Below are 25,737 nucleotides of genomic sequence, written 5' to 3'. Positions count from 1 at the left end.
TATATTCTATACAAACCGAACATAATAGAAAGTCATATCAAGTTTAGAACTCCTACATCTATCAATCACTTTTCAAACTCTAATGGACTAATTGAGTCTGTGTCGTTTGCTGGGTTGTAATTATTGTCTGCCTGATCTTCAGGAGATGCATTGGCAGGCAATGTGGAATCATTAGTAGTCTTATCGTTCGGTGAGCTTTGGGGCGGTTTTTCTAGTTCTCCAATTCTTTCCAGAAGAGATTGAATGTACTGACATGCAAGTTCCACAGTTGTAGCCTTGGAGGGAGTGGTGACATATTTGCGCATTTCTAGTGGGAGTATCGCATCCAACTCTTGAATTGCGTTATTCATTCTATTTCTTCTTCCTTGTTCAGCAAGCTTATGAGTAGCCTTCTTATCTGCAGATTTGGATTTTCCTTTATCTTCAGATTGTTGTTTCTGAACTTTGAAACCCATCAAATCTAAAGGAGTGACAGGACCAGGTAGGGAGGATTCCGGGAGAGCAAAATCTTGATTGAACGAGCTGTTGTTGTTGCTTATCAGCACAGGAGTAGTGTTATTGGAACCCTTCTTAGGCTGCAAAAGAGGTGAGCTCCTACGTGAAGTCACAGGACCAAATGCTGGCGTGGAACTTGGAGTTTTCGTTTTTTTCATTGGAGGCGGAATATCAGTTCCTCTACTAGATCGCAACGAGTCCTTATGTCCAGTATATTTATGGTCGCTCTCCACGCTTGTTCTCTTGGTGCGTAGATTTGGAATAGCGTCGATCATAGGAGACGTCAGGGGTGTGAAAGAATAAGTTTGGCTTGGAAGTGAAGGCGTTAGAATTGAACTTGCATTGGGAGACAACAGTGGGGTGAAGTTGAGATCAGACGTTGTAGGCAGCATATCATTGTAGGCAAGCGCATTATTGTCACCGCCTTCCAACCCTTCAATATCGATGAAGTCGTCTATCTGGGCGGCATGCGCATTGTATGCCTCTTGTTGCATTTTCCCATACGCTTCCTCTTGGCCTGGCTCATTTTGGTCTTGGTTATTGTGAAATCTCATGGTGGAGTCTTCAAGGTCACTCGACATTTGCTTGTACTCTGAGTCTGCAGACAACGCGTTATCCTCCAGCCATTGACTGATGTTCTTAGCATGATTTTCATCCTCAATATCCATGATAGTTGAATCTGTGCTGAGTGTACCGGCTGGGCTGAAGAATTATACTCTGGGATGGGAGAGAAGGAAAGGAAGTTGGGTTCTTGAGTTGAGTGGAAGTGGAAAAGTAAAGGCTCTCGAGGTTAGATTTTTTTTATTAAGACTCGTGAGATCCATTGATCCCGTGCATTATTGTGACTAGTAATAATCCATGATAATTGGTGGTAACCTGCTTCAGATCGGGATGCGATGTCCCACGTGGGAGGCCTTAGAGACAGAGAGACAGTTTCAAGGGAAAAAAAAAAAAAAAAAAAAAAAAAATAGCTTCCTGTCATGTGACTTGAGTCACATGAGCTCAAGAGTAGTGTGCCGAATCGTGGGGGGTGATGGATGCACTTGCTAATCTGGGGTGAGAGTGGATCAAGGCTCAAGTAGCATCAAAGATCGTAATTGAGATAGCTGTTTTCCCCTTTTAGAGAAAACACATTTAAGATTAGATCAAGCGAGGTGAATCAATTTCAGGTCTTTTAATTAACCCACAATATGTCCAGTTTCAGAGATACGTCGTACAATTCTAACAATTACTCCGAGTTCAGACCGGAATATCCACCATCGTTCATAGAATCAATTTTTGGCTACCATCAGGGGGACTTTGACAAAGCTCTGGATGTGGGGTGTGGTCCGGGCGAAGCCACGTTCCATTTAGCAAGAAAGTTCAAGAACACAATTGGAACAGATATCTCACCAGGTATGGTGTCCCAGGCAACTAGTCTCAAAGAAAGACGGGACGTTTCCAACGTATCTTTCCAGCAGTCCTCATCCGAAGATTTGCCCTTTATCGAGGACAGCTCTGTCGACCTGGTGACGGCCGCTGAATGTGCGCATTGGTTCAACGCGCCCAAGTGGTTCAATGAGATGGCCAGAATTCTCAAACCCAAAGGAACCCTATGCTACTTTGGGTATGTTGATCCATATTTTGTTGATCTTCCTTTGGGAAATGAACTCTATCACAAATACGTTTACGGCGAAGATTATCTGGGTCCATATTGGGAGGAGCCGGGTAGGTCGATTCTGGTGGACCTTTTTCGCCCAATTGACAAGCAGATACCTTCAGATCTCTTCGAGGACGTAATAGCTCTGAGAGGAAACGAACCTGGGTCGTTGGTGTTGGAAAGAGACTTTCAATTAAAGGATTACTTCCAGTATCTCTACACCATGAGCAGTGCCCATAAGTTTGTCCAACAAAATCCAGGCAAGGAGGATCCGATTCAGATGTTCCGAACAGAGCTATTTGAAAGAGCTGGCCTCGAAGACAGTTCGGTGCTCCGTCTCAAATGGCTGACCACAGTAACCTTTCTGAGACGAAGGTCTAACCCTTAACCCTATACAGACAACTTAGTTGTATAGACTTATAGAGAATTCGCTAAAATTTCAGATATCTTTCTCTTAATGTTTCGATTTGTTCGAAGCATGTCAAGTCAACTCTCTTCCATCAAGTTAGACGACAAAGAGTCTCAGATTTGCTCTCTGCTGAAGTATTTCTGTAACCATTATAACACCAAACTGAGAAAACCCAATGAACCGGATTTGCAGCTGAGAATTACTGGTGGTTGGGTGAGAGATAAGCTGCTGGGGAGGTCTTCTCATGATATTGACATCGCCATCAATACCCTGAGTGGCGAGTCATTTGCTGAGAAGTTGGTCTCTTTTATCAAAGAGAATCACAAAGACGAAATTGAATCAATACTAAGTTCGTCTATCCACAAAATCAACAAGAATCCAGACAAATCCAAGCATTTAGAAACTTGCACAACGAAACTATACGGCATTGACATTGATTTTGTCAACTTGCGGAATGAAAAGTACACAGAGGAGAGCCGTATACCCACCATTGATTATGGTACCCCTCAGGAGGACGCTTTACGTCGAGATGCTACACTGAACGCATTGTTCTACAATCTTACGACAGATCAGATTGAGGATTTTACTGAGAAGGGATTAATCGACTTGAAACAGGGAGTTCTGCGCACTCCATTAGAACCTTCCAAAACGTTTTTAGATGATCCCTTGCGTTGTTTACGGTTGATCAGATTTGCCTCTGTTTTTGGATTTTCTGTCTCCGAAGATGCCCTGCAGGCAATGAAACAACCCAAGATTAAAGAGGCCTTGAATGCAAAAATCAGTCGTGAAAGAATAGGCGTAGAAATCGACAAGATTCTCGTCAGTAAGGATCCCATCCGTGGATTGAAGATCTTGAGGGATACCAATCTTCTTGATGCTATCTTCAACTTTGGGGATTTGCAAGATGCGGTCTATGAACTTAATCCAAAGGTCAGAGAGCGCTTAAATCAAGTATTTACTATATACTTACCAGAATCTGCCTCCAAAATATCAAGTTTACCCCAATTGATCCAACAGTTTCCAGACGATTTGAAATCCGTTTACTCACAGCTGGATCTTCGTGTGCTTTATTTGAACCTACTGCTTTACCCCTTTGCTCAGTTAAGACTCAAATTCTCCACAAAACCCACAAAGAATACTAGATATGCCACCGAAATGATAGTAAGAGACGGTTTAAAATACTCAAGCAAGGACTCCGATACCGTCTCCCTAATAGTTGACAACTACCAAGAGTTTCAGCATCTAGTACAGAGAGATGTGAGTACACTGCCACGATCCGTTTTGGGAATGGCCATACGGAAATACAACGGCCAATGGGAATTAAACCTGATCATCTGTCTTTTGCTCAGCATTTTTGAGGGAGCTGACAGTAACGCCATTGAAAAGTATCATTCCACATATCAACACATCAAAAATCAGGATCTGTCCCAGGTTCACTCTTTAAGACCTCTCGTGGACGGCAAAACACTTTGCAAAGAACTAGGCAAGAAACCCGGCCCATGGATGAAGCCTTTGATGGACAAGTTGCTAGTATGGCAATTAGACCATCCTACAGAAGACTCCGCTTCTTACATTTCCCGAGCCAAAACAGTTCTAGACGAGACTTTATGAATAATTCTAGTTTATTATTTTTGTCTTTTAATATACAGAAAACCTTCCCCTCCCTAATCAGTGAGATACATGCTACTATAGATGCGTCATGGTAAAACCGTCGTCATTGCTATTGCTCTTCAATAGTTTCAATAGTTCGTAATTGGATGTAGAGCCGGCAATCTTGGAAATAGGGTCGGCAGATGAGTCTTTGGTGTCTTCAATGGCCCCTCTTTGTGACATAAGGTTCTTCAAACATTTATTCTCCATCTCTAGAGTCCTGATCCTTTGGTTGAGACGCTCAACGGTCTCCGTCAGCTGCTTGGCTTTCTCTTCCATCTCTTTTCCTTTCTGCTTCTTCTTCATTCTGAAACGGGCAGAAGCCGCCGTGTTTCTCCTTCGCTTATCATCTAGAGGCTTCTGCACCTTGTTGTCCGGAGAGCTTTCAACGGAAAGAATAGGCGTTTGGGAAACTGAAATGTCATTCTGTGGTGATGGATCAACGACTTCAGGCTTCAGTTCGGTTACTCCGTCAGCAAAAACGTCTAGATCAAAAAATTGGTTGTTGGTGAACAATGACAAATCAATTGTCGAGTCCTGCCCCAGCTCAAACCCTTTGTAATCCAAATCATTGTAGATTGGCTGTTCGAAAGACATCTCGGGTGTTTGATCAAGTACGAGGAATTTCTCGGATGACTCTTTCTTTTTTTTCACTTTTTTTCCCCGTCGCCCATGTTTCGAGCACACCTAGTTTTTCCATTGAAGATTGGTAATCTTGTTGGGGGGTGACAGAGTCAACTTTTGTAAGCGGTAGGCTATGGAAAATTTCAAAGCGTGGAAAAACGCCGGAGTCGAATAGTACACTTTTAATATTATTCACCTAACACCTTTTCAACATACTCTATACATTTCATTGGTTGGCTTAGCCCTACTTTTCCGAGGTACCATGACTGTCCATCTCAATGTCAAGATCGGCGTTTGCACCCTTATCTAGCGGTTTGTAAGGTTCTTGCGCCTGGTAGCCCATTGAGCTGAGAAGTTTGCTCATCACACTATTGTCCTTCTTATCGTCTGTGTTGTCAAGATCCAGGTTGGATTCCAGGTCGTCCAAAAACCTGACATTCTTGCTCTTATTCTTGGATTTTTTCTTATGTTTGTCTGCCAAAATTGAATGGGGTGCAGAGTTGCTGTAGTATTGGTAGAGGTATACCAACCCACATAGTAACAACACAATTACAAACAATTCAAAGACGTAATAGAAAAATGGGTTCCCGTGGGCAGCTGAATCATCGGTGGACGATGATTTGGGGCCATTCTGCAACCTTGGATCGTTGCTGTCAATGTATGTAATGTTCTTGTCCACATCGTACACTGGTGTGGCTATGCCGCTAACGTTGTTGTATTCGACATCTTCGAAATTGTCAAAGTAAATGTCTAAAAGCCCCCTGGACACCGGTGTATTATCAAACGGAACCATGTGGGAAGAGTTGTACACTCGCACATATGTGAGATTTCTCTCTGAGATAACCTTACCGACGTTCACTTCATTGTAGAACCAGGGAATGTATTCCGTTCCTTCGGTGAAACCCTGGTCTCCGTTAAATTCCAGCTTGTCTATCATGCGCTCTGTACCAATGCAATTGCAAATAATATCATGATCTCCGTTGAAAAGTATTATTGGAATTTCTTGAAGTAGATCTGGAAGGATATCAACAGAGGGAACTGAAATCTTATTCTTTAAATGGCTTCCAACCCTTGCTGAACATTCAGACCATGAAGCGCTGGAATCCAAGTGGAGTGCTTCTAGAACGGACTTTTTCTGCAAAAATGCTGTCACGTCTGGTAAATACGGCGGCCAGCTCATCCCGCAAGATGGATAGGTGTCACGTAGAGTGTAATCGTACATGTTGATGCATTGTTGATCAAGAGGAGCCTTCTTGTCCCTAGTAAACCTCAAAGCATCGTTAAGTATCTTCTCACATGCAGAGTACGAAATCTGTGATTCGGAGGCCTCCCCGCTGGAATGATTGATGAGATTCTGGCACTTTTCTTGTTGTTGCAGAAGACCAGGCATGTAACTGCCATGGATATCGATCAATTCCTTCTTGATAAAAAACTCGAGATAGGACAAGCTCTGCTCATTTGGGTCTATCCAACCATTTCCGATTAGTGCACCTTTCAAATACAGCTCTTTAGGGAGCTGACCAGAGTCGCTCTTCAAATCGTCCATGATTGCCTTTAGAATGTATGGAACATATTGACCAGCATAACTCTCACCTCCTAATGTAAATTTCTTGTACACATCTGCCGGAAATAGGTGGAAATACCTAGCTAAGAATGTGACGAAGCCATCTGCAACTTCTGTTAGTTCTGTGAGGTAATTTGTAGTCGAAGAGAACCCAGTCCCTCCTGGCTGATCAACAAACACTACGTCAGCGGCCTCCACCCACGTTCCTTCGTTGTATTCAACTTCTTGCTTGGGGTTGATAACAAATGGTCCCAGTTCCATCAAGGCACCATCCATAGAGGAACATCCGGGACCTCCATTTAGCCAAAAAACAATATCCGCTCTATCAACGTCTTGTTTGGAGAACCTCCAGAAGAAGTACTCAGTATCATCATCTGCAACAAATGACAAGTTCAGTGGCAGTAGTCCAGCGTGCATGGTGGGTCTTTGCGTCTCTGAAAGGTGGCTCAGACCTGGTAAATCCAATACCAAGTAATCTTTCTGGGACCCTAGATCGATTGGAGAGGCTGACACCGCTACTAAAGGAAGCAGTAGACAAAGTAGTTTCAACATCATCGTGCGTAGGCCTTTACTTCGTACTATCAACGCTTATGACTTCTAGCTCCTCAGAAAAGTGTGAATTGGATTCAAGATAGGCGACTATGTAGTGATATAAATGTAAGGTACCATCGTTCGCGAACGGGATCTCCGATGTCAGCCCAGAGACTGTAAACTCTTACTCTTCAGATGTGAATAGAACAACCGTCTATTAGATGTTCAAAACCAAAACTATAAAACAAAACAAAACTACTCAGGTAACCAAAAAATTCAGGCAAAAAAATTGAGATAAAACAAAAAGATCAAACTTGATCTGTGATGGGCTCAATGTTCCAGATGTTCTCAGCGTACTCATCAATACATCTGTCAGAACTGAAGAAACCCATGTTGGCAACACTGATGATACTCTTCTTGATCCATTCCTCCTTATTTTTGTACTCTTGATCAACAAGGTCTTGTGTTTCTAGATAGCTCTCAAAGTCATCGCTGACAAGGTAATGGTCACCATGGTACTTGACGTTGTCAATGAGTTCTTGGAATACAATAGGGTCACCAAAAGTTCCACTCAGAATCTCGTTAAACACCAACTCAAGTTGTTGAGGAATATGAGTGGTACCCTTGTTGTGCTCATGTCTAATATCTTCTACCTCTTCAGAAAGGTTACCAAACAAGAAGATGTTATCTTCACCGATTTCTCTGGTAATCTCAACATTGGCTCCGTCTACGGTACCAATGATCAAACCTCCGTTGAGGACAAACTTCATGTTAGAAGTACCCGATGCTTCGGTTCCTGCTGTAGAGATGTGCTCAGACAAGTCTGAAGCTGGACAAATGATCTCAGCCTTCGAAACGTTGTAGTCAGGGATGAAGATAACCTTCAACAGGTCACCAACTGACTTATCGTTGTTAACAACTTGGGACACGGAGTTGACCAGTTTGATAATGTTCTTTGCAGCGTAGTAGCCAGGAGCAGCCTTACCACCAATAATGACAACCCTGGGCAACCACTTGGAAGCTCTCTCTTCTTCTGGAGTAGCAAGAATTTGGAGGTATCTCCAGATAACACCAAAGATGTTGAGTTGTTGTCTCTTGTACTCGTGAATTCTCTTCACTTGAATATCAAACAAAACGTTTGGATTGACCGAGAACCCTGTCAAGTCTTTAACAAGTACGGCCAATCTCTTCTTATTGTGGAGTTTAACTTCATCCCATTGATGTCTAAAGTCTGCATCATCCACAAACTGCTCCAGTTGCTTCAACTCGTTCAAGTCTTTGAGGAAAGTATATCCACCAAGCTTTGAAGCAATGAGTTCTGTCAATTTAGGGTTAGCTTGTCTCAACCATCTTCTGGGGGTGATACCATTAGTGACATTGGTGAATTTTTCACTACCATAAATGGTTACAAAGTCCTTGAAAATAGTGGTCTTGATAAGCTCTGAATGCAACTCAGCAACACCGTTAACCTTGTGCGAGCCAATAACGGCCAAATGAGCCATTCGGATATTCTTAGGAGAACTTTCCTCGATGATGGAGACTCTGCTCAAAAGATCCTCATCCTTGAACTTCTCACCAACATAGTTCAAGAAACGTTGGTTGATCTCGTAAACAATCTCCAAATGTCTTGGTAACAGATTATTGAACAGCTCCAATGGCCACTTCTCTAAAGCTTCTTGCATGACAGTATGGTTTGAGTAAGCGATAGTCTTGGTAACAATGTCCCAAGCCGCTTCCCATGATAAATTCTGCAGGTCAATCAAGATTCTCTGCAATTCGACAATAGCCAGTGTAGGGTGGGTGTCGTTCAGCTGAATAGCAACCTTTTCGGGAAATTCAGCCCAAGGTCTTTTAGATTTAATGAAACGACGAACAATGTCATATAGGGAAGCAGAAACCCAAAAGTATTGCTGCTTCAATCTCAATTCCTTACCTTTGTAAAAGTTATCATTTGGATACAAGACGGAGGTGATGGATTCTGCACTCTGCTGGTCTGCAACAGAGTTCTGGTAGTCACCAGAGTTGAATTTGGAGAAGTCAAACTCGGTGGTAGGTTTGGCGGACCACAGACGCAGGTTGTTGACATTTGATGTATCCCAACCTGGAATTGGGTTATCATAGGCAACAGCCAAGACTCTTTGACCACCATTCCACTGCTTGACAAATCCTCCAGAGGGTGTTTTTACAGTTGAAACGTATCCGTAAAAGTCAACGGGAATCTGAATCTCAAATCGAGGGATCTCCCACGGGTTGGAAAAGTTGAGCCAGTAGTCTGGAACCTCCACTTGGTAACCGTCAACAATCTTTTGAGCAAAGATACCATATTGATAACGCAGACCGTAACCCCAACCAGGGTAGTTACCGGTGGAAAGAGAATCGACAAAACAAGCAGCCAATCTACCCAAACCACCGTTACCTAATCCGGCATCTGGTTCGACTCCAATGATGTCCTCAAGCTTGAAACCCAGCTCATCAACACCTTTGGAAGTGAGGTCTTTGATGTTCAGGTTAATAAGAGCGTTGTCCAGGGCCCTTCCCATCAGGAACTCGAGAGACAAATAGTAGATTCTCTTTGCTTCTTTGGCAGTATGCAACTGCTGAGTCTTGTTCCAGTGAACAACCAGCTTGTCCCTGATTGAGTCGGAGGTGGCCTGGTAGGCAGCCAGGACATCACAATTGTACAAAGAACGGGCCAGGGTCTTTTCGACGTGGTTGATAAAGCTCTTTTGGAACTCCTCCTTGGTTGCAAACTCCTGAGTACCGAACTTTTGCCATAATTCTCTACACTTGGCAGGAATTGCGGTGTCAATTGACTTGATTTCAGTAGGGGTGAATCCGGTAAGGGTTCTGCGATGAAGCTTTGGTCTTTCACTCATATGTTTTTGGGGTTAATCGGTGGAAGTGATAAGAGTACTTGGAAGACTTAGACAGTAAAAGGAGAAACTAGTATTGCAGGGTTACCCACGCCTAGTGCGCGCCCGATGCAACCGGAGAAGCTGCAACGCAACTATGTAGATATCCCGTTTACAGGAGGACACCTAAGAAAGATTCTGGAAGCTGCAGGCATAGCCAGGGTATGGGCGTGAAGAAGTTCCGCTCCAGGTAAAGGAAGGGAATGACAGTAAGAGTAAAAAACAAGCACTTAGCAAGGGCGAAAACACTATCATTCAAAAAGTCGACGCAAAGAGACGATTTCGGGAAATTAACAGCTGCTCGCATTCTTGGAATTCCTGCCGTTTCTTGTATTTCGGGATGTCCAGTTTTCAGTCTTGGAATTATCATGTCATTATACCTGCAGAGCACGCTAAACGAAGACCGACTTGAAACTTTCGTGAAAAACACCCTTACATATATATCGCAATCTTATCATGTTCTGATAAAGCAGTTGCGACGTCAACTACGATTGAAAAACGAATGTTCAAAATATTTATATAGTCAATAAGCTATAAAAATGCAGCCCCCAATGGGCTACATAAGATATCATAGAGCTTATATAACGAACAAGATAAGAGGCAGAACTGTGAATAGTCCAGCAAACGAAAATCTAGATCCAGAGTTCTCGTTCCCAGCTGTAGTGACAGTTGGAGCTGAGATGCTCGTGCTGTTTGAAGCAGCTTGAATTCCACTGGATTCACCGCTCAAAACTTGTGTGGCTTGAGTAGTGGTAACAGTGTTAGACTCATCTGAAGATTTTGTAATGGTAGCGAGTGTACGTTGGCTAGTGTCAACAGACTTACTATAAGTACCAGTTGGACGGGCAGGAACAGTAGGAATCGTGATCCCCTTGGATGAAATGAGCTCTCCGGCACTTGAATATTGTGAAGGAACTGTATGACGACTGGCTTTCGGCGCAGTGTATGTTAGCGTTACAGGTGTCTCAGCACAAACGTTGCAAACCGATGTAACTGTTGTACGTTCGGCACCTTGAGTGTACTCTGGAGCGATGTAGGTGTAAGTGATAGGCTTGTCAGCACAGGAGTTGCAAACTTCGGTGTAAGTGACAGTCTTAGGGCCGGCAGTCTTTGTCACGTCTTCGGTTTCACATGGCAACGTCAAGGTAACTGTGATTGGTGTCTCTGCACATACATGGCAAACTGAAGTAACGGTGGTGTAAGAAACTGGCTTAGTCACAACTGGTGCAGTGTAAGTGATTGTTACAGGGGTCTCAGCACAAACATTACAGACTGAAGTGATGGTAGTCTGAGTGACTGTAGTGTTTTGAGTAACCACCGATTGTCCAGAAGATGTGTCGGAAGTTGGCACAGCAGTAGGTGCTATCGATGGATCATCGGTAGTCTCAGAGGTCGGCTCCTCAGTTGGCTCTTCAGTAGGTTCATCGGTAGGTACAGCAGTTGGGTCAATTGAGAGATCGTCAGAAGTTGGCTCCTCAGAAGGTTCCTCAGTTGACTCAGAAGTAGGCTCCTCAGTTGGCTCTTCAGTAGGTTCATCGGTAGGTACAGCAGTTGGGTCAATTGAGAGATCGTCAGAAGTTGGCTCCTCAGAAGGTTCCTCAGTTGACTCAGAAGTAGGCTCGTCGGTGGGCTCTTCAGTAGGTTCCTGGGTAGATTCCTCAGTAGGTTCAGTTGATTCCTCGGTAGGTTCCTCGGTGGAAGTTTCCTGTTCAGTAGATTCCTCTGAGGTTGACTCCTCAGTTGGCTCCTCGACCTGATCAGCAACTTCAAATACGTCAAATGCCAACCCCTCAGATCCAGTACTAGCATAGTAATTTTCATCCAATATATAAGAGAAGAGTTCTCTTTTTGCCAATCCACCAGCTGTAATGTCAACGTTTACCACGTTGGCCATGGTGAATGAACCACGTCTAAACGCAGAAGAGTGAAGAACAACTCTCAATACTTCATCCTCAGCAAGAGTATTTGTGAAACTCAATGAGATACTTTCCATTAAACATTGAACTTCAGCTACTGGAGAGCCGGTAGAATCAGTAATTGGAACATACCCATCGGTGGTATTGCTGTATTGGTTACCATCTGATCCAGCTGTAAAATTACCCCACTGATCAAACTCTTTTCCAATAGTGTACTTGAGCTTTGAGCAATCATAGAAGTACTGCTGCAAATTATCATTAGTATCGATATCAGAACTAATATCTATCGTTGCCAAATCGCTGTATGCACTTGGAATATCAATAAACCATTCAACTTCGTCTGGTGCACCTGCTATCAATTTGATTGGCTCGGATCTAATCAATGGAATAAAGTCAAAGGTCGAAGCATAAGAATCAACGGATGTATGAAATTCAAAATCGTATTCACCTGGGGCCAATGCAGAAATGAAATCTTGTTCTAGTTTCATCGTGAAATAAACAACTCCCTCCACTTGAGTTATTACTTGGTCTCGATTGTCAAACTTGAAGTCGATGACTCTGGTGTCGTAGTTGAACTGACTAGTCATAATTAATCTTTCATTCTTAGTGTAGAAAACTTGCAATGAGGGCTCAAGGTATGGGGCGTATTCTGGATGAGCAATGAATTGAAGTTCATTTGGGATAGTTACTTGTACAACAGCGTAAGGTGGGAGAGTAATATCTCTGTCAGTAGTGTTGAAAGTGAAAGACACAACCAACCAGTCGGAAGTGTATCCAAATGCTTCAGTTGTCCTCAAACTGGTGACACTAACGTCGGTAATGGCCTCACCGACAGTCAAATCAGAGTAAGGACCGGTGGGCTGAGCACTTGGTTCTTCAGTAGAGCTTTCGGTGGATGCTTCATCATCATCAATTGTGGATGTTGCATCTTCAGTAATTTCTTCAGTTGGCACCTCGCTAGATTTCTCAGTTGACTCAGAAGAGGGCTCTTCAGTTGACTCAGACGTTGACTCTTCGGTAGGCTCCTCGCTGGATTCCTCAGTTGGCTCTTCAGTAGTGTTTTCTTCATTCGGTGGAGCGAGGACGTTAAACACTGGGGATTCAAACAATTGCCAGTCTTCTTTGTTCCAAAAGTCTCCATATGGTAGCAAAACTCTAAATAGAGCTTTGTATTCACCAGCAGGAACTACAGAAAAGTTAGCAAATCTGGAAAAAGAAAGATATCCAAGTTCGTTAATACGTTGTTGAAAGTAACGAGGCAAAAAGGCTTGACCCGAGGTATAATCGTAGTCGTATCCCACGGGACCATAATAGTTGTTGTGTCCGGAAACTAAAGGCCATTCGTAGTCGTTCTCAATGCTATAATCAGGGTGCACCAAGTCAATCGATACTTCTTTGGTTGCATATCTCAGGTTAAAATAAAATCTAGGAGAATCCCAGTCATACACATTGAACTCATAATCAGGATCATCATCAACATATGCTAAGGAACCATCATCCAAATACATTCTCACTGATAAAGGCCTCTCAATGAGAGGCTCCCAGGAATGAATATCAACTTCAACTCCCATATAAGGAACAGCAATCGGTATGACATCACCATAAAATGTAATCTTACCCTGAATAATTGGAGCAGTTTCTTGATCAATTTCTTCTGTAGAGAAGATCACAGTGACTTCACCAACTTCTCCTGGTCCCAAAACCAACTCTTCTGTGGATAGAGCAACTGTCGCAGCATCACTATCACCGTAAGGTGCAAAATCTTGATTGACCAGGTATGGGATGTTCCCAGAAGCTGATCTAGAGTAGACAGTAGTTCCCGGAACGTGAACAACTTGATAGGTAATAGTCTCAGAGTTCTCATTCTTAATTTGAATGGTATACTCACTGGCTCTATTGATGGTGTCATTGAGCTCCAAATAAGGAGCAGACACGATCACAGTCTTAGTCTCAAACAAACCAAGAGCGTTCACTAGACCAGCTCCCTGTTGAATAAGTGGAGCATTCATAGAGGTCTCAAGTTTCACTGCGTTCCAGTCAAATAATTGAAGATCGGTAGCTGTGGAGACTAATTTTCTCACATAGTCCTGGGGATCTTGAATTCCAAACTGCGATTCATAAAGAGCTGTAAGACCTGCAACATAGGGGCAAGCAAAACTTGTTCCTGAGGCAACACCGTATTGCCCACCGGGCCAAGCGCCCCAACTGTCTCCACCTGGAGCGGATATCGTTGGGAAAAATTCAAGCTCATAAGCAGGTCCTTGAGAGGAGTAATAATCCATCTTTCCAACTCCCAAATACTCTTTATCAGATGGCAACATTTGGTCACTCGTGCTCACCTTTAACTTGACGGTGTTACCGGCGTCGATTTGGGTTTTCACCCATATTCCAACTTCCTCTTCAACAAGAGAGTAAGCGTTGTCTAGCTCAATCAGTGGAGAAATATTCAAGAGACTCCATGGTCTTGAAAATGAGTTGTACAAGAAGTAAGCCTTGTAACCAGCCACAGACAATAAATTGAATTCCAAGTTTTCAACACAGCCGACGCCCCTTCTTAACAAAATAGCTTTATTCGCATTATCTGCGGAGATCTCTGGTTCATAGACGCATCCTCTTTCTTCGGTAAAATCAACCTCAAGCTCGGCATCAAATCCAATCTGTGCACCATTGTAAGCGAGGTAAGGAAAAACCCTTGATTCACCGTTTGAAGAGGTAAAGGTTACTGGAAAGGTTGTCCATTGTTCGTTTTGAACAGATCCAACTGAAATGACTTGTTTCCCAGAAGCAGGGGAGGAGGCATAGAATGGACCAAGTTCTCCAGAGTTACCAGCAGCCACCAAAACAACTCTGTCTTGAGCAATCCTGCTGGCCATTAAGGAAGCTGGAGTACTGGAAAACCCCGAGTCAGATCCCAGTGATAGCGAAATAATCTTGTGACCATCATCATAGGCCTTTTGCATACCCGCCATAACTATGTCAGTCGAAGTACTATCAGAACAGGGGAACACTTTGTACATGACAATCTGAGCATCTGGTGCAACACCAACCATATCTTTGTTATTTGCAACAATGATGGAGGATACAAAGGTACCATGACCGTCACAATCCATAGGATCATTCGTGATGACACCATCACCGGAAGACAAATCATAACCAGCTTTGATAGGGAAATTATCTCCGATACCACCACCCAGAGCAGGGTGTGTATAGTCAACACCAGTATCGATAACTGCAATAACAACACCACTACCAGTATATCCTTGCTCATGCAAAGAATCGACACCGGTAATTCCATGAGGGTTCCATGGCTTCGTGTCAGCAAGCTCAAATGTTTCATCTAATGTAATGAGAGTAGCTGGGTAAACATTTTTGACTGCACGCAAACTTTGCAAATCCTGGAAAGTGGTTTTGTTATCGTTGCTGATTTGAACAGATGCTCCGTTGAAAAGGGAACCAGTTGAGTAGTCGTATTGGATGTTAAAGTCATATCCCCCAGCTCTCAGTTGGGTAGCAAATGCTGAAGTGGAAGCTTCTTCATACTCAATGATATAGCGACCGGGTACTTCATTACCTTTGATCTTTGGTGCATCTTGTACATCTTCCAGATCCCAGGCCTTGCAAAGCGTTAGGATAGACGCAAAACTAAGGAGACTTTTGAGGAACATCGATTATGCTTGAGAAGGTATTGTAAAGTACTCATTCCGGATCTTTTTATAGTATTGACCATCTACATTCTTTTGTTTTGTTTTCGAACGCGTAGTGGTTGATTTGTAACTCTCGTGTAGAATTACCCGTATATCCGTAGCTTAGATCCGATAAAATAGCCTGTATTTCATGCCATAGTAGCGGTTATACCTGTTTTGATCAGAGGTTTTGCTGGAAGGGGTCGAAACTGACGCGACCTCCTGCATGTCATTGCATATGTCTATTGTTGATCTTTAAGATTGCCCCAAATCTAAATTAAGGGGCCTAACAACGGCCACTGACTGGCTGATCTCGTAATTTATGTTTACAAAATACAAAATTTTGTTATTGTTCCGTGCGCATAATAAGGACCTGCGTTCTGGTTCGCTTGATTTTATTTTCTTTTTTCAAACGTGAATCAGGGGGACGCATTAAAGAACAAGGTCCCTTTTTCATTTTTTTTCTAATCTTCCAACTGCAGCGTGATTTTTTATCAAGATCTAGAATCTGGCAGTCTGGATCTTAAACTGGATGGTTGCCGGGGATGGTGTTGCTTGCTGGCCTTGACTCTTTTTCGAGGATTTATCACACTCATCCAACTGCCATCCACCATTTGGTAGTGGGGGTGACATTAACCTCTCTCGCTCCGCCTCTCCTACGAAGCCCTCGAATCTTCTTCAACATTTTACACCTAAATCGTAGCACATCACTAGACGTTCCCATACAACCCTACCCATCATTTCACTACTCCAATAATGTCAGAGGGAGCCAGTTCATCGGAGCAATTGATCGATGCAGCCCGTAGAAACAACGTTGACCTTCTGGAATCCATAATTCTCGAAAATAAAGATGGCATAACCCAATTGATTAACACATCACAGGACGTAATGGGCAACAAAGCTCTTCATTTGGCCGCTGCTTATGGAGCATTCGAAATATTAGACATTCTACTCGACCAGGAAGGTGTCGAATTAGATTCTAAGAACAGACTGGACGAGAACACTCCCTTGCATTTGGCTGTCAAGTACAGCGAAGAAGAACCGGAACATGGAACGTTTATCGTGGAGGAGCTGATTGCAGCTGGAGCTGACGTCAATGCCACCAACAAGAACGGAGATAAACCCGTGGATCTGGTGGTGAATAACCCTGAATTGACCCAGATACTATTGAATGCAGAGTATGCTTCAAACGTTGTTATTGTAGATGAAGATGAGAATGCTGGACCAGCCTCCGACAGCGACTAGCGGCTTATCAATTAGCTTAGATGAATAAATAGGGGTTGAAGCAGTTAAAGAGAAAAGTCATCTCTGTATGTAGGGACCCAATTGCCTAGTTCTGCTTTAGACTTTTCCACTTGCTCGTATCGGTTTCCGTTTTTCTTTAGTTGGTAATAGCTCTTAGTTGCAAGTTCTAGCTTTTCACGATTCAAATGCTTTTCAATTGCTTTGGTCAGGTTGTATCTACTCACCATACTGCTGTTCTTATCTGAAACGCCTTTTGTACCGTTCTTGATCCCTTTACAGAGTAGTTCTAATTGCTGGTCCACGAGGTATATCATGCTAATATTACATGGAAGTTTTCCATCCTTTCTGCGATGTACAAAGTCTCTTGATGTTGTCAAAATCGTCATTCTTTCTCCTTTCAAACGGGTGAAGCATCTATTTATACTTTCGGAGGAGCCAGGGACATGAGGGAGAACTAAATATTTCAGGTGTTTCTGAGAAACAAATTGGCTAACCACACCGTTGAAAAGTCCAACTTTCTGTATCTTTACCAGTTTGTCTGAGCAAGATTTGCTCAAACTAACAAACGAATCACCCCTACCAGGTTTTGTTCTGACTTTTCCAAGATCGCCGACATCACTTCTTCCTCTAAGCAATACAGATTCACTCAATCTTACTCTTTTGCTTTTTCCATCAACTATCCCAAAACCATACTCCCACCTCTCCGCGTCTTTGATTGAGGCATCTCCACAAGGCAGCTCACTAATATACAACGCAAATTCTATGCCATCTTTCACTTTGAGTCCCTCTTGTGTCTTTTCTAACACTCTCAGAAAATCCATGTCTTGGATGATAAACCTTTGAAAAGCTCTAATGCTTAATATTTCAGCATGCATATCATGGACAATTCTTCCCCGGCTGTTTTTCAAAGTTTCATCAGGCATACATTTCACACCAGTAGTCAACGTGAGCGGTTTGACTTTGTTATCGTGTATCATTAGAATGCTAGCCAGAACTGTCCATTCTTCGACTCCACTGGTGCGGGTGACAGGTTTGGCTGCTTTGTTTTGGGCCAGGATCTTATCTCTCTCATAAACTTGAAAGACAGCATCGGCCATCCTATCTGCCAGAGAGTTTGGGAGCTCTGGTTCAAGGACCATGGGCAAGAGTTTAGCTCCCACAATGATTTTTCAGGTAGTGAGATTTCGCAGGCTCGCACAAAATCACACTGTACATCTGATCCATCTCTTGCAAGCATGAATCCTCAGATACTATAGTGATTTGACCTTTCTGGTTGCTTCACCCGTGTTTAGATCAGATCATTGGTTTCAGGCTGATTAAAGTTAGCTTTCATTAAATTATTTTTTTATAATATATTATTCAGCTTTTAGATTATTCTAAATAGAAACTCTAATTTGCCAACTATAACTCGTATTAATTCAACATCAAAAAATCCTCAATTGGTCTTTCTTGGTTTTTGTTCCAGATTACCACTGCTCGTACGTTAGAGACAGAACATTGACACATTCTATGCATTTAACGATGTGGTAACAAATCACATACAAACATATCAATTTAGCTATATAATTATTCACAAGACTTTGAAAACGTTTCCGTAAAGAGACAGCGGATGAGTTATTCCTTAGAAGTACATGCGAACTCTTGTCTGTCTACGCCGCCTCATTAGACCAGTCCAAAGTTTACTTCTTCCGGTTATATCTGAACATAGTGCTCAGTGCAGCAGCTCCAATAGCAACGGCACCACCAAACAAAGCAATCCCCACTAATCCATCCCTGGATATCTTATTTTCTATGACTTGTTTAAGTTGCAATGCTTGATAATTGTCAGGTTCATGTGCCAGAATTCCGTCCACGTATCGCTTTGCGTTCTCCAATTCATTCAACTTCAGGCATCCCAAACTCAAGTAGTACAGACATTCCCGTCTCCTTTGAGGCACATTAGTGAATATACTAACCAAAATGTTGATACCATTTCTGTTATCCTCTACATCGTCTGACTTGATCAGTCCCCACGCATAATTGAACGATGATTGTGTAGTTGGGTTGGGTTGTTCTGCCTCCACCTGCTTCTCTAGTATCGCCAGCTGTTGCTCGGTCAAGGGTCTAAAACATGTTAGTTGAATGCCACTTTATTTTGACACTGAATCACTTACATATTGGCATCTTCCAAGGCAGGAAGGTACTTTATTTTCTTATCTGTCATGGGCGATGAGTGGTAGATCACAGGTTAACTGCTTGCTATGCGAAAAGCCAGGTTCTCCATCCAAGGTCGCGCGAACAGAATATTTCCAGGCGAAGACCTGGTGGGTGGATCGTAGAAGGTCCCAGTTGGTCCTCTGGCCATCTTACTGGCCTACGTTGATCTTATATGATCGTGTAGGGTAATACACCTGGAAATCCAAACGTTTAGGACGGCATTTTGAATGCGTAATAGCACCTGATCCAGCTGTCATGGCGTTCCTCTCGCTATGACACCCAATCAATCAGATTCCACCGCCAACAGATTACAAACATCCGTCATCCAGCCCAATTTTAATCTCTATCCCTAATTCCCCTTATCTTAGATTGTGCCCGACACAACCTTTCCACTTTGGGATTAGCGCGGTGTGAAATTACTCACTGACACCGCTTTTTTCTGAGGAGTCCATTTTTTTTTTTTCCAACCGGTCATTCTATACCTTAGATCAAATTTTTCTTTGGAATAACCAGCCGTAGGGACCATGTTTCAAACAAGATTCAGAAGCTTGCCTAAATTGTTCGGCGTCTACAGACGGAACAACTACTCCACTAGATCTACCGTTATTCAGCTATTGAATAATATTGGATCGAAAAGGGAGGTAGAACAATACCTGAAATACTTCACTTCTGTTTCTCAACAACAGTTCGCCGTTATCAAAGTCGGAGGTGCCATCATCACTCAAAAGTTGCCAGAGTTGGCCTCTTGCCTGGCGTTTTTGTATCACGTGGGCCTTTATCCTATCGTTCTTCACGGTACGGGTCCCCAAATTAACGAACTGCTGGAAAATGAGGGCGTCGAGCCTCAATATGAGGATGGTATCAGGATTACTGATGAAAAAACCATGTCTGTGGTGCGCAAATGTTTTTTAGAGCAGAACTTGAAGTTGGTCACCGCTTTGGAAAAGATGGGTGTCCGTGCCAGACCTGTCACCGCTGGTGTTTTCTCCGCTGATTACCTCAACAAAGACAAATACAAGTTGGTGGGAAACATCTCTTCTGTCAACAAGGCTCCGATTGAAGCTTCCATTCAAGCTGGTGCTTTGCCAATCCTGACTTCTCTTGCTGAAACTGCCTCTGGTCAAATCTTAAATGTCAACGCTGATGTCGCTGCCGGTGAGCTGGCCAGAGTCTTTGAGCCTCTGAAAATTGTCTATCTGAACGAAAAGGGTGGTATTATCAATGGAATTACTGGTGAAAAGATTTCCATCATCAACTTGGATGAGGAATATGAAGACTTGTTGAAGGAATCCTGGGTAAAGTATGGTACCAAGTTGAAGATCAAGGAGATCAGAGACTTGCTGATGCATCTTCCGAGATCTTCTTCCGTGGCTATCATTAATGTTGACGACTTGCAAAAAGAACTGTTCACTGACTCTGGTGCTGGTACTCTGATCAGAAGAGGCTACAAGCTAATCATTAGAGAATCATTGGACGAGTTTCAACAACCTGATCTGCTGAGAACTGCTTTGAACAGAGATTCTGATATCTCTTCTGGTAAGACATCTGTTGCATCTTTCTTGAGAGAACTTGAAGGTGTATCATTTAAGGCTTATGGTGATGAACCTCTTGAGGTCTTGGCTATTGTTAAGGAAAACAAATCTGGTGTCCCCAAACTCGATAAGTTCTTGGCTTCGAAGAATGGCTGGTTGAACAATGTTACCGACAACATCTTTAATGCTATTAAAAAGGGCAACCCCTCCTTGCAATGGGTCGTCAGAGAAGATGACCCAAACACTGCTTGGTTCTTTTCGAAGTCCCAAGGATCTTTCTCTAAGAATGGCCAGATATTGTTTTGGTACGGTGTCGAATCTCCTGAGGATGTTGACTCTTTGATTCAGAATTTCTCCAAGAACGTCTCATACATCCAGTCTACTGATTCTTCGAATTCCAAGGCCGCAAGCGAGACTAGAGCTTACCATACCATGAGAAAGGCTTCCAGCCAACAGATACGTTCTTTTGCTACCACCTGCAACTCAAATCCAAACCCACCTATCCGTGAAGGATCTAACAAGAAAAAGGCTAAAATTGCTTTGATTGGTGCCAGAGGCTACACTGGACAAAACCTGATCACCATGATTGACAACCATCCATATTTAGAGATTGCTCACGTATCGTCTAGAGAGTTGCAAGGTCAAAAATTGCAAGGTTACGATAAGGCCAACATTGTCTATGAAAACCTACAAGTTGAGGACATAAACCGTTTGGAGAGAAATGGTGAAATCGATGTTTGGGTCATGGCTTTGCCTAACGGTGTCTGCAAGCCATTTGTTGATGCTATTGAACACGCCGATGGTCCAAAAACTTCCAAGATTATCGACCTGAGTGCCGATTACAGATTTGATACCACTGGTGAATGGATTTACGGATTACCTGAATTGAATTCCAGACAAGCCATCGTCAAGGCAAGAAAAATTTCAAACCCAGGTTGTTACGCCACAGGTGCCCAGGTCGCCATTAAGCCTTTGGTTGACTATATTTCCGGTGTTCCTACTATTTTTGGTGTTTCAGGATATTCTGGCGCTGGTACAAAGCCTTCCCCAAAGAACGATATCAAGATTTTGAACAACAACTTGATTCCATACTCCTTGACCGACCACATCCACGAACGTGAAATTTCTGCACAATTAGGCCACCAAGTAGCTTTTACCCCACATGTTGCCCAGTGGTTCCAAGGTATTAGTCATACCATTTCCATTCCATTGAAGGAGAAAATGACTTCTAGAGACATTCGAAACATTTATCAAGACATCTACCAAGATGAGCAATTGATCACCGTCAGTGGTGAGGCTCCGTTAGTCAAGGATATTAGTGGTAAGCACGGTGTTGTTGTAGGTGGCTTTGCTGTCAACGCTGCTCAAGACCGTGTGGTAATTGTGGCTACCATAGACAATTTGTTGAAGGGTGCTGCTACCCAATGTCTGCAGAACATCAATCTGGCCATGAACTACGGGGAATATGAAGGTATACCAGATGACTTGATTATTAGAGGTTAGACCTTAAGTTAATTAGATAATCAGTATTAACTTAACGATCGGTTCGCGTATTTTCATTCTGGATAAGTAGCTTTTCCGGTTTATCTGTAATCACCACTGTTTACTACCATCTCTATTCGCTCCCATGATTGGAGAAAAGAGGCGCCTGGAGGAAGATTTTTCATCTGGTGCAAGGCGAAAGAAGCGGCACTTGGTTGCAGGTAGTAAGCCGGAAGAAATCCGGTCCAGTGGGAAAGTGGAGGTAAGATCATTGCCAACAGATATTGATGAAATGGCAGAGACCACAGAGAATAGTGAAGGCCCGAAAGGCGCCAGTCCAGTTGCTGATGAAGACTCAGATCTGGGCTCAGATTCAAGTTCCAAAACAAGCGCAGATTCTGATTCTGATTCCGGTACGAGTTCTGACTCCAGTTCTGGTGAGGAATCAGATGATGATGACATCGGTGAATCAGAAAAAGACCTTCTTCACAAAGAAATGCAAAGTCTTCAAGAACACTATAATAGGCTAGAGGATGCTCTTAAGAGGGAAAAAGTTCAAACAATCAGAGATGCAGATCTTGGTAAGTCTATTCATCATCTTGAGGAGGTGCATGAGTTGTTTGAGACAGCCAAAGGTCATAATATGGTTTCTTTTTTGCCTAAAGATGCTCTGATATTTAAGAGCATATCACAGCAATCATCTGACACTGCAAGGAATCTAAAACTGGGTACCTCTAGAAAGGGACTAAACCCCACCATGTTTAATGCTAAACTCACTGAGTATTTAAGCTACGAGCAAAACCAGCCCACTAATCCCGATATGGATGACATTACCGAAGATATTGCAAATACACAGTTTGCCAACTACAATTGGGCAAAACTTGGAGCATTGTCGTATTTAGCATCTAGAAGAAGTTACACATCCAACTTCTTACTTGGTGCATTGAGTCTTGAAAAAAAAAAGGTCAGGACCCACACGCAGCGAACTGTAGATGAGGTGAACGAAACAGTGACTGCTAATAGAGTCACGTTAAATGATATTCAAAAGGGAGATACCGACTCTTCTGTCAAAATGATGAAGCAACATTTCCATGTTTTTGCTGAAAAGTCCAAGATGAAAAAAGTCAATCTATTCGAATATTTCATTGACCCAGGATCTTATGCTAGGACTATCGAAAATATGCTGTACACTTCTTTTATGTTGAATTATGGGAAAATAATATTAGTCCATGGAGAGGATGGAATTCCCTATATACAAGTTGCTGATAAAGACACTATACAAAAAGATTCAGAACTATATCAGAAAGTAAAGGACAATGATGAATCACACAGCCAGTTTATCGTACGTTTAGAAATGGATGTGTGGGAGGCTTTGATAAAAAAATATAACATCACCAAACCATATGTTGATCCTCAGTTATTGAGCCATGAGGATTAGAAACCAGACTTCTCAAGTCCCTCTACTGACCATTTCCTAAGCGGAGTGACATCTAACTCAGAGGTCACCCCGTTCTCATACAGTTCAATACCTGCCCAACCAATCATTATTGCGTTATCTGTACATAGGGCAGGAGGTGGGAAATGGAAATTTTCAACACCATGACTTTTCAAAGCTGCTTGCAGCTTTACTCGTAGACGTTGATTGGCTACTACTCCACCCGAGCCAACAAAAGTCTTAATTTGGTTCAACTCTGGACGAACTTTATAAGCCACAAGAACGCGATCAATTATGTGGTCGAATATTGCTTCCTGTATTCTGAACCCCATGGCTGGCATCAGCTCGTCTTTGACTTCGTTGTTGTGATATCTTTCTAGGGACAATTTCACACCGCTAATAAATGGTGTAAATGAAAACCCCAGAGTGTCCACTCTCTTGGGTTTATTTTTTAAAGGCTGAGGCATTTCCCAAGGTATGTCTTTCAAGCTTAGCTGTGGGTTTTTGTTTAGAAACAACTCGAGTTCTTTACCGATCATGTTGCCCCGAATGCCAATTTCTCTGGCACACTTGTCCAGGGCATCTCCAGCAGCTATATCAATGGTGTTTACCAGTATTTCATGATCAAGCAAACTTCTGGATAGGACCAACATAGTGTGACCCCCACTAGCCAAGAGACTGAGAAATGGAAACTGAGGCTCCTCCCCATTGCTCTCCAGTCTAGGTATCAGTAAATGACCTAGCATGTGGTGAACACCTAAAAATTGGCTTCCCCAGGCAACTGAAAGCCCTTTGGCAGTGTCTACTCCAATGCTGAGGGATCCAGGCATTCCAGGACCTCTAGTTACGCAGACCAGCTCCGGACAATTTACACCACTTATATTGTGCTTCTGTAGAACTTGTTTGACCAACCCTGCTATACTCTTCTGGTGATGTAGATGTGCGCTAGTCGGTATAACACCTCCGGCTTTGACTGAGTTGAGAGTACTCTTGACGTGATCTAGAACAATCGGTTTAGCACCGGCACTCCTGTCGATCAACGACACACATGAATCGTCGCATGAACTCTCTATAGCGAGCACCTTATATGTCCTTATCCCGCATCTGAGTCGTCGAAGCATCTATTTCATCTCTAGGCAGAGTTATGCGTGGTCTTGATGTTAAAAAAAATACCTCCCTGCACCAGCAGAATCGGTTCTCATGAAAACGAGTTAATATCTCCGTCTCGCGTTTCCACTTCGCATCTTAAGGCATCGCGGCGAAGTGTCCAATCAAGGGTCGAAAATTTTTGTTTACTAGGTGGATGGTCATAACATGGAGAAGTACAACACCGCAAGTCTGCCGTTGGGGTTCGAAAATGACCATTATATAAAGCCTCATACCATACTTCAAGAAGAAGAAGGCCCTTCCAACGAGTCTTCGCCGTTATGGCATTGCATCGTGGCCGGAGGGATCGGAGGGATGGTAGGAGACTCCACAATGCATTCGTTAGATACAGTAAAAACAAGGCAACAAGGAGCCCCTACTGTGGCCGTTTACAAGAATATGACCTCAGCGTACGCCACTATCTTCAGGCAGGAAGGTTTTAGGCGTGGATTGTACGGAGGCTACGGTGCAGCCATGTTAGGCTCATTCCCCAGTACGGCAGTGTTCTTCGGAACGTATGAATCAGTGAAAAGATTAATGATAGGCAGGTGGAATTGTAACGAAACTGCCACTCATTTGGTAGCCGGATTTCTTGGTGATTTTTTTTCCAGTGTTTTCTATGTCCCCAGTGAAGTCCTCAAAACAAGGCTACAACTTCAAGGAAGGTACAACAACCCTTATTTTCATTCCGGATATAACTATAAAAGCACAGCGCATGCTATAACATCTATTATTAAATCTGAAGGCTGGCAGACTCTGTTTTTCGGTTACAAGGCGACTTTGGTCAGAGATTTACCGTTTTCCGCTTTACAGTTCGCCTTTTATGAAAAATTTCGGAGCTGGGCTCTTCGTGTCAGTAGCGCCAACCATCATGATCTCTCTGTCTTATGGGAGCTGGCAACGGGAGCTGCTGCTGGGGGTTTAGCTGGAACACTCACTACTCCCTTGGACGTTATTAAGACCAGGATTCAGACCCAAAATGCAGCGTCAACCGTCTCGTCTTCCTCTTCCGGCAAGCCTATTATTTTATCGTCCCCCTCTATCTTGAGCAGCTTGCTAATGGTTTACAAACATGAAGGTGCTTTGGGGCTTTTTTCTGGAGTTGGCCCTAGATTCATTTGGACCTCTGTACAGAGCTCAATCATGCTACTATTATACCAGGTATCGCTTCGAACGCTAGATGACATGCTCGAAGGAACTGCATTAGATTAGAATGGAAATTGTACTATAGAAAGAAAAGAGATGGACGAATCAGCTATAACAATGTATATATAGTCA

General features: G+C 43.0%; 14 protein-coding genes across 14 annotated transcripts; 6 read left to right on the top strand and 8 right to left on the bottom strand.

Annotated features, from left to right (window-relative positions):
• Positions 1–65: 65 nt before the first annotated feature.
• On the bottom strand, positions 66–1,163 carry PAS_chr2-1_0177 (Hypothetical protein; the record flags this gene model as incomplete). The annotated part of the gene is made up of 1 exon (XM_002491020.1): positions 66–1,163. The coding sequence occupies one exon, from the start codon at positions 1,161–1,163 to the stop codon at positions 66–68; it is 1,098 nt and encodes a 365-aa protein (XP_002491065.1).
• Positions 1,164–1,685: 522 nt separating this feature from the next.
• PAS_chr2-1_0815 (uncharacterized protein) lies at positions 1,686–2,522 on the top strand (the record flags this gene model as incomplete). Its single annotated transcript, XM_002491019.1, has 1 exon — positions 1,686–2,522. The coding sequence occupies one exon, from the start codon at positions 1,686–1,688 to the stop codon at positions 2,520–2,522; it is 837 nt and encodes a 278-aa protein (XP_002491064.1).
• A 69-nt stretch (positions 2,523–2,591) lies between these two features.
• On the top strand, positions 2,592–4,154 carry PAS_chr2-1_0176 (ATP (CTP):tRNA-specific tRNA nucleotidyltransferase; the record flags this gene model as incomplete). Its single annotated transcript, XM_002491018.1, has 1 exon — positions 2,592–4,154. The coding sequence occupies one exon, from the start codon at positions 2,592–2,594 to the stop codon at positions 4,152–4,154; it is 1,563 nt and encodes a 520-aa protein (XP_002491063.1).
• Positions 4,155–4,229: 75 nt separating this feature from the next.
• On the bottom strand, positions 4,230–4,790 carry PAS_chr2-1_0175 (Hypothetical protein; the record flags this gene model as incomplete). The annotated part of the gene is made up of 1 exon (XM_002491017.1): positions 4,230–4,790. One exon carries the CDS (start codon positions 4,788–4,790, stop codon positions 4,230–4,232), a length of 561 nt encoding a protein of 186 aa, XP_002491062.1.
• A 271-nt stretch (positions 4,791–5,061) lies between these two features.
• PAS_chr2-1_0174 (Protease involved in the processing of killer toxin and alpha factor precursor) lies at positions 5,062–6,933 on the bottom strand (the record flags this gene model as incomplete). Its single annotated transcript, XM_002491016.1, has 1 exon — positions 5,062–6,933. The coding sequence occupies one exon, from the start codon at positions 6,931–6,933 to the stop codon at positions 5,062–5,064; it is 1,872 nt and encodes a 623-aa protein (XP_002491061.1).
• A 287-nt stretch (positions 6,934–7,220) lies between these two features.
• Positions 7,221–9,788, bottom strand: PAS_chr2-1_0173 (Non-essential glycogen phosphorylase required for the mobilization of glycogen, activity is regulate; the record flags this gene model as incomplete). Its single annotated transcript, XM_002491015.1, has 1 exon — positions 7,221–9,788. One exon carries the CDS (start codon positions 9,786–9,788, stop codon positions 7,221–7,223), a length of 2,568 nt encoding a protein of 855 aa, XP_002491060.1.
• A 613-nt stretch (positions 9,789–10,401) lies between these two features.
• PAS_chr2-1_0172 (Hypothetical protein) lies at positions 10,402–15,405 on the bottom strand (the record flags this gene model as incomplete). Its single annotated transcript, XM_002491014.1, has 1 exon — positions 10,402–15,405. One exon carries the CDS (start codon positions 15,403–15,405, stop codon positions 10,402–10,404), a length of 5,004 nt encoding a protein of 1,667 aa, XP_002491059.1.
• Positions 15,406–16,179: 774 nt separating this feature from the next.
• On the top strand, positions 16,180–16,668 carry PAS_chr2-1_0171 (uncharacterized protein; the record flags this gene model as incomplete). The annotated part of the gene is made up of 1 exon (XM_002491013.1): positions 16,180–16,668. One exon carries the CDS (start codon positions 16,180–16,182, stop codon positions 16,666–16,668), a length of 489 nt encoding a protein of 162 aa, XP_002491058.1.
• A 44-nt stretch (positions 16,669–16,712) lies between these two features.
• On the bottom strand, positions 16,713–17,807 carry PAS_chr2-1_0170 (tRNA-specific adenosine deaminase, deaminates adenosine-37 to inosine in tRNA-Ala; the record flags this gene model as incomplete). Its single annotated transcript, XM_002491012.1, has 1 exon — positions 16,713–17,807. One exon carries the CDS (start codon positions 17,805–17,807, stop codon positions 16,713–16,715), a length of 1,095 nt encoding a protein of 364 aa, XP_002491057.1.
• Positions 17,808–18,347: 540 nt separating this feature from the next.
• PAS_chr2-1_0169 (Mitochondrial outer membrane protein involved in membrane fission, required for localization of Dnm1) lies at positions 18,348–18,871 on the bottom strand (the record flags this gene model as incomplete). Its single annotated transcript, XM_002491011.1, has 2 exons — positions 18,348–18,771; positions 18,822–18,871. The coding sequence occupies 2 exons, from the start codon at positions 18,869–18,871 to the stop codon at positions 18,348–18,350; spliced, it is 474 nt and encodes a 157-aa protein (XP_002491056.1).
• A 517-nt stretch (positions 18,872–19,388) lies between these two features.
• Positions 19,389–21,899, top strand: PAS_chr2-1_0168 (Protein that is processed in the mitochondrion to yield acetylglutamate kinase and N-acetyl-gamma-gl; the record flags this gene model as incomplete). The annotated part of the gene is made up of 1 exon (XM_002491010.1): positions 19,389–21,899. The coding sequence occupies one exon, from the start codon at positions 19,389–19,391 to the stop codon at positions 21,897–21,899; it is 2,511 nt and encodes an 836-aa protein (XP_002491055.1).
• Positions 21,900–22,170: 271 nt separating this feature from the next.
• On the top strand, positions 22,171–23,316 carry PAS_chr2-1_0814 (uncharacterized protein; the record flags this gene model as incomplete). The annotated part of the gene is made up of 1 exon (XM_002491009.1): positions 22,171–23,316. One exon carries the CDS (start codon positions 22,171–22,173, stop codon positions 23,314–23,316), a length of 1,146 nt encoding a protein of 381 aa, XP_002491054.1.
• PAS_chr2-1_0167 (uncharacterized protein) lies at positions 23,313–24,434 on the bottom strand (the record flags this gene model as incomplete). The annotated part of the gene is made up of 1 exon (XM_002491008.1): positions 23,313–24,434. One exon carries the CDS (start codon positions 24,432–24,434, stop codon positions 23,313–23,315), a length of 1,122 nt encoding a protein of 373 aa, XP_002491053.1.
• Positions 24,435–24,627: 193 nt separating this feature from the next.
• On the top strand, positions 24,628–25,671 carry PAS_chr2-1_0166 (putative transporter of the mitochondrial inner membrane; the record flags this gene model as incomplete). Its single annotated transcript, XM_002491007.1, has 1 exon — positions 24,628–25,671. The coding sequence occupies one exon, from the start codon at positions 24,628–24,630 to the stop codon at positions 25,669–25,671; it is 1,044 nt and encodes a 347-aa protein (XP_002491052.1).
• Between the last annotated feature and the right edge of the window lie 66 nt (positions 25,672–25,737).

The sequence above is a fragment of the Komagataella phaffii genome, chromosome 2 (assembly GCF_000027005.1).
Source record: "Komagataella phaffii GS115 chromosome 2, complete sequence".
Taxonomy (NCBI): domain Eukaryota; kingdom Fungi; phylum Ascomycota; class Pichiomycetes; order Pichiales; family Pichiaceae; genus Komagataella; species Komagataella phaffii.
The sequence above is the reverse complement of the archived record's forward strand: the minus strand, read 5'-3'. Positions and strand labels throughout refer to the sequence as shown.